This window comes from Leptidea sinapis, chromosome 2, assembly GCF_905404315.1.
Source record: "Leptidea sinapis chromosome 2, ilLepSina1.1, whole genome shotgun sequence".
NCBI lineage: Eukaryota > Metazoa > Arthropoda > Insecta > Lepidoptera > Pieridae > Leptidea > Leptidea sinapis.
Genome location: NC_066266.1, coordinates 10,586,205 through 10,593,646, shown reverse-complemented (window position 1 = coordinate 10,593,646; position 7,442 = coordinate 10,586,205). Strand labels below are relative to the sequence as shown.

Here is a 7,442-nt window from a genome sequence, read left to right as displayed (position 1 = left end):
TAAAATCCAGGGAAGATGGATAGTCCAAGAATGATATGGAGTTGATCTGTCCTGATGAAACCTGATAGAACAAAAGTGAAACGAAGTAATGAGCGATATGAGAGAAGTTGGTAGTAAAGCAGATGGCACGGAATCTTAAGGATTAAAAGACCATAGTCTAGCAAAGCACTTGTCTAGATGAGAGGTGAGAATATATTACCTAGATATCGATAGAAGAAACAGAAAAATTTTAAACAAAAAAAAATAACTATATAGAGTCTTTGAATGTTTTGAATGCAAATGTTCATCTTCTAAGTAGGTTAAAAAAGTCTGCGTGCTTGCTCATTACCGTTCGCGTTTACACACCGGAACGGTAGGGTTGCGCCCTTGCTGTATCTTCAATTAATACGCACCAAAATAACTCTTGATGACATCAGATTAAAGACTATCTCTCTATTGCAGCTTAAGCTCTTTTATTATTGATCTAGATAGTGAGATAGACAAACAACGTATTGGAATTTACGCTTTGTAGATATGCAAGTAAGGTTTCTTTTGGCTTACGTCATTGTGTATCTTACAGTTCTGCTTGGCAGATCACAGTAGCGTCAAGGGTTAGCTGACCGCAGTTTATTGTTGAAAATTTTATTGTTACTAGGGTTATATAATATGAGAGGAAGTTACGTGTCGTTGCTTTTTGAGACGTTACTTTATTACTTTTTAAATTAGACACTTGATACGATTGTTACTTTTTAATAGGGATGTACCGATGCCGGTAACGATAACAATGAATCCTCAGACGGATATTTATGATTGAACCGATTATTTATAAATAGATTCGAAATTCAAAAAGCACGCAAAGCCATTTTCCAATTCATTAATTAGTGTTTAATCAGTCTACAATTAATTTAACTTCTCTTTTTAACTACAAAGTGAACACGAGTTTTTTTATTTAAATTGAAGTCTTATGGCGCGTTCTGGAGCGAAGTTAAGAGTAATTTTTTGACTTGATTTCCTAAACCGAGTCGATATATTATCTTCCTCTAGTATTGTTTAAATTAGATATCATTTATTCAAACAGAATAATTCTTAAATTATCTATTAAAACGGCTTTACTCACGCTATTGTCGGTGTCGGTACCGACTAGTTGCGGACCATTCGGAGGTCTTAATAGATAATTAAATAATGACTCACGAAAGTTTTAAGAATTTAAGAATAAATCTTATAACTATATTTGCAATAGTAAGATCACATAAAATAAAACCTATCGTTACGGGGAAGTGTACCAAGAATACTGGCAGCATTTCCACGTTGGATAGCTAGGCTGATCCATTTACCGAAATTGCTGAGGTGCGTAGATAGAAATTTGTACATTATAAATTATGGTGTAAATTTATATCTATATTCAAGATAATGTAGTAAGTAATAACCATGAAATCAAAGAACTACAGGTTTGTATTCAAAATACTTTTGTATCATTCATGCTAAATTATTTATGTATTATGCTTAAACCATTATGAATTAATGTATTTAATATATTTTATTATTTTACCGCAGTTGAACAAAAGTGCAGGCAGGCTGGCAATGTTTTCGAGCTATTTTAATTTTTTTATACTTCTATTTAATCTGATGTGTAACGTGTCTCGTATTGTGTACAATCACCGCTGTTTATACTCTACCTCTACCCCAGATCTTTGCCTACTTTTAAGGGCTTATAAGGCAGTGATACAATGGCCACTGATGGTAGATGTAGCCTTATCTGCTATTATGCAGTTATTTTCAAGCATTACTTTGTTTTGGTTTAAAAGGCGCCGTAGCTAATATATTTACTGGGCTAATGAGATGTAATATTCTATAGGCCTTACAAATTGGTATAAAGTTATACCTAAGAATAAGCCAAGAATATGCAAAATGTTTAATTGAAATAGATATATTGCTTTTGACTGGTTTATGCGGGCGTATGACGTTTCCCGCGTTTATTTGCAAGGCTGCTTGACATTCGGAAAACTTCAAAATTATCATTGTATTGACAATGTATATTCTTGTTTTATTCTCAGGTATAACTTTAAACTAAGTTTACCTTAAAGGCAGTAAATGTTTTATAGTGAAGTCCGCCATCTTATTGCTGCTAAGAAATTAATGTTCATGGACTGTCGCCCCAATATGTGATAAAAAAGAAGTTCGAATCATTAAAAAATATTTAACTCTGCAAATTTACAAATACGTTGAAATTACCGGTATCGGTTGAATTCTGTTTAGTTACATCCCCACTCTGTAACAGACGTTAAAGGAAATTGTTTTTTTAACAATGCGGGTCATATTCATTGTAAAAATAAAGTAGAAGCTTATTAGAGTTCTTTTAAATACATTAAGCATGTTTGATGTGCGTTTTTTTCCTTTCATCGACCATCACGACTTCGGCATACAACAAATGTTGAAAACTTTCGATCAATTAAGACGCATCTATTAGTTCTACCGTTAGGTAATGCATTAGTTTGTGCAATTTGCCGGGCCGTCAGTATAAGTATCGTCGCAGAGAAAACACTTAATTAAATCAACCATATTTATTCTTAAGTTATTTAATGTATTGTTTAATGTTTTATGTAGAATTGCCAACTGTATAACTTTACTCTAATCACTAAAGTTTACCTTATTTTTTTTATGGAATAGGAGGACAAACGAGCGTACGGGTCACCTGGTGTTAAGTGATCACCGCCGCCCACAATCTCTTGCAACACCAGAGGAATCACAAGAGCGTTGCCGGCCTTTAAGGAAGGAGTATGCGCTTTCTTTGAAGGTACCCATGTCGTATCGTCCCGGAAACACCGCACAAGGAAGCTCATTCCACAGCTTCGTAGTACGAGGAAGAAAACTCCTTGAAAATCGCACTGTGGAGGACCGCCACACATCCAGATGGTGGTGATGATATCCTAACTTGTGGCGTGTCGTGCGAGGGTGGAATTACCTGACTGCTTTATGAAAAATTTCACTGAATTCTTTTAAATTTTGCGAGGCATTTCGAACAGGGAAAAGCTGAAAGAGTAATAATAACTAAATAAGCAGAAGTTAGATATCCAAGTGTTATGAGCTTTTCTTGGGTGTTAATCCGCTACGTTAAGTTTTTTGGTAAAAGTGTAGAGTAAAAACATGTGTTTCGTCTCTCACGAGGCACCTTCAAGAGGTGTTGACTTGCCGAATTGTGGACTGCAATTGCAAAACAGCGCGTAATTCAATATACTTACAGAAGGTAGATACATAGGGGCATATCTGTAAAAATAATAAGTTCTGTTATTGACGTCATAGCACCATATCTAGCACTAGTTTTTAATAGCTGTATTGAACATGGCGTGTTTCCTGACCTTCTGAAGTAGGGGAGCGGGGGGCACGTTGTTACAATTTTTAGATAATTATTAATATCACAAAAGCTATCAAATAATGTATACATTTGATTGCTTTTACCATTAGTGTGTCTATTCAGCTAGTAGAATAGCATTGGAAAAATATTAAAGTTTACGTAATTTTTCCCGTAATAGAGAATTAATGAAATAAGTCGATTATAACAACTTACCCCTGACTTGGGGCTAGTTGTTACAGCTTCGGGGCACGATGTTACAGTAGGTAAATAAACAAAATGAACAATAATAAATCATTTATTTTTTATTGTTTCAAAACGTTATGAATAAAAGAGACTATTTTGAACAGTCTTATAACATTTATGAGCAATTATACTATCTATATCGTAATTTTCCAACTTTTTAACAGTAATAATCACATAACTTTGGCAGGAACTTTCTTAAATCTTATATAAAACACATTTTCATTACTGAATTAGAAAATTTCGTCAGTAAATACCAACATGTAATAAATTATTTATACTTTTTTAACTTGGCACTTCAGTTAAACTAAAATCTAACATTTTCAATACACTTATATTGCAATAAAATTTATAGTTACGTATACAATACTGTATAAACAGTCGACAGCATATCACGAGTAACAGTTGCACCAGGCAAGCAATAAAGGCGACCTCAAGGTCAACCTTCACCTTTATTGTAGGTAACAATATCACATATTTATATTACATTAGTCTTCATCAGAATTACAATTAATACAAATGAATAATTGAACGTTTCCTGTTACACATTTGACATGGGCCCACATTTTGCATTCTAAACATTCTACCCAATCTTCTTTTTTAGAAGTACTGTAACTTTCGCTACACACTAAACAAAACCATTCTTCAGTATCAGAATCTGAATCAGAAACCAAAATTTTTTTCTTCACCTTTTCTTTTCCTACTTTACTCGTTTTCGCAGATTTCCCTTTTCCTTTACCTTTTCCTTTATTTTGGTCGCACGCTTTTTTGGTCTTGGCCAGTTTTTCTTCATACTCCTTTTGTAATGAGTCTTTTTCAGGTGTGTCGGTTAATACAGCGGATTTACGTTTACGACGGTTATGGTTGGATTGTTTTCGAGCCTCTGCCTTGGGAAAGGATCTTATCTTTGAAGGCGAAAAATTTTCAAATGTACTTTGTATACCAGATGAACCTGGTATCGCTAATTCAATTTTATTTTTAAAACTTGACGAATCTGCACTCGGTAATGTTGTTAAACATTCTATATCTTGCGAACAAGCTGGATTTGGAGAAGGTGAAACAGTAATATTGTTAATAGTGTCAGGTAATAGATTGGTTGCTGTTTCGATTGCCTGTATGATTTCATTTGTGCTTATGTTCAGTTGAGGCGCAGAATCTAGCAATTCCGGATTTTCCAGGTCCAGTGTCAAATTGGAGGTGTTCTGCGAGGCAGTGGGATGATTCGTTTCTGGATTGGGGCGATCAGTGACATAAGAAGGTGCATAATCACTGTCTTGAAAGATATCAGGATTAAAAGGCCATATCCCGGTTGATCGAAATCCGCTCATGATATTTACAGGATTTAGGGCCAATGGCAGTGAATCTTTCACCACGCCTGGGAGATCATGAATCGTCATTGTTTTTCCTGGATGATTATACATCCAGGCCGTCTGTGCTCGATTAAGGTGGTTTTTAAATGGGCCATAAACGCCTACATCTAATGGTTGTAAATTGTGAGAGCAGTGCGGGGGAAACGACAGCATGATTATGTTGTTTACTTTGGCTTTCTCCACGACGTGAAAATTTACATGTGAGTTGTGGTTATCCAGCAGGAGGAGGACGGGCTGTTCAATGGAAGGTTTGACATGTTGAATGAAATGATCCAAGAATTTTAAAAATTCTACTTCTGTCATCCATCCTGAAGAATTGCCTGCTCCTATCGCTTCTGATGGTCCAGCACGAAGAAATAGATCAGTGTATCTCATTCTGGGAAAAACGAACATCGGCGGGACTGAATTTCCAGCAGCATTTATGGCACATGTGAGCGTTACAAGTACTCCTCTTTCTGCAGATGTGATCGCACCGACCTGTTTTTGACCACGAGCAGCAACTATTTTTTTAGGCTTCTGTACCGTTGTGACACCTGTTTCATCAACGTTCCATATGCGCGAAGCAGTGAATTCATATTTTTGGAATAACAATTGCAGTTTGTCAAAAAAGTCTTTAACGTTGGTTCTGTTGAATGACGTTGCTCTACTCAAAGATGTAGCTTCTGGTGTTCTCAGAGATAGTTGAGGATTTCTGTGCATAAAACTTTTAAACCAGTCCGGCCCAGCCATATTATTTTGGATCCAACTGGGGGGAATATTTTTTAATTCGAGTTTTACTGCACATTGATAAGCTAGTTTTCGGACTTCAGTTGGTAGTAAACCAAAATATATTTCTGAACTTTTGATTAGATAAGAAGCTAATTTATGTTCGGCTTCTTGTGAGAATACCAATTTAGGTTTAACGTAACCCAATGAACAAGATTCGTTGTTTTTGTTTTTTCTGACATACCTGGATAAGGACATCGGACACAAATTAAACATTTTGCTTGCTTTACGAATGCTCGTTTTATTCTGCAGTACTTCTGCCGCAGCAGATTCATAAACTTCTTGACTAGTTGTACCTCTTTCCGTTTTTCTTTTATAGTTTCTCATTCTAAAAAAAAAACAACGAGTATTTAGAATTTAAAAAATAATTGAAAGATGAACCATTGTTTTAAAAAGCAAGAATGCGCCCGTCGGAACGAAAGCTTCAATTTCTTTCCATTTATTCTAATTTTTAAGTACAGCGTAGTAATTTCTAAATGATAGTCAATGAGATGAACGGTAATACAAGGTCTGAGGCAAGTTGTTACATGTAACAACCTACCCCGAAAAATTGTAACAACCTGCCCCATGGTGTGTTTTTTAATTAAAATTAAAGCCGCCATTAATGGATATCAATAGCAGAATAAAACGCTATTACAAATTAAAACTCGATACATTATGAACGTTCGAGGTGAAAAGAATTTAGAGAATAACAAATATAGACGGCAGGAATCAAAAATTTCGTAAAAGATTTTGTTACGTACTTGATGGAAATCGAGACACGTGCACACAACCTAACAGTTTGCCGCTCGGCGGGTCACTGATTGTTTTTTTGCAACGCACGATGTTATAAGGAAACAAATGAGTCCACTTACGTCTACCAAAGAGTTGAAAATCCCGGTAAAAAATGCGTGTAACTTCTTACCCCTGTAACAACGTGCCCCCCGCTCCCCTATAGAAAAATTACACCAATATTTAAATCGGGACTCACTTTTGACTCGAATAACTATCGCCCTTTTTCGGTGTTACCGACCCTTAGTAAAATTTTTGAAAAAATTATTTTTAAGCCAAATGCTTACTCACTTTAACACTTATATGTTACTTCATATAAAACAATTTGGCTTTACTAGGGGACGCTCGACTATTCGATATTTTTGAGGCCTGGGAGGAATCACAGAATGCACTTGGTATCTTCTGTGATTTATCTAAGGCTTTTGATTGTGTTCAACATTCAATGCTGGTCAGAAAGCTATGCCACTATGGTATAAGAGGATCTGCAATCGATCTTCTGATCTCATATTTAAATAATAGGATTCAGAGGATCGAGGTGAATGGCAGGAGATCTCCTGGGACTCCTCTCGGTATGGGGGTAAGGGTCTATTCTTGGACCCTTCCTCTTCCTAATTTATATAAATGATCTACCTAACCTTGTAGAAAAAAACACAAGGTGGTATTGTTTGCGGATGACACTTCACTTATATTCAAAGTGAAACGAAGCCAAGTTTTGTATGACGAAGTAAACAATGCTCTATCTGACATTGTGTACTGGTTTAGCGCCAATAACTTATTGTTAAATAATCATAAAACCAAATATATTAAATTCATCGCGCCAAATGTAAAAAATGTAGATGCGAATATTTTATTAAATGGAGAGGTGGTAAAACCAGTGGAATCTGCTATATTTCTTGGCATTACTCTTGATTCCAAATTGCAGTGGGGCCCCCATATTGAAGGATTGACGAATAGGCTTAGTTCTG

At 35.6% G+C, this 7,442-nt stretch overlaps 1 protein-coding gene across 1 annotated transcript; it reads right to left on the bottom strand.

The window, feature by feature from the left end:
• Window positions 1-4,059: 4,059 nt before the first annotated feature.
• LOC126973109 (uncharacterized) lies at window positions 4,060-6,033 on the bottom strand. The gene is made up of 2 exons (XM_050820254.1): window positions 5,891-6,033; window positions 4,060-5,686 (listed from the first exon to the last, which is right to left on the bottom strand). Exons 1-2 carry the CDS (start codon window positions 6,031-6,033, stop codon window positions 4,060-4,062), a joined length of 1,770 nt encoding a protein of 589 aa, XP_050676211.1.
• Between the last annotated feature and the right edge of the window lie 1,409 nt (window positions 6,034-7,442).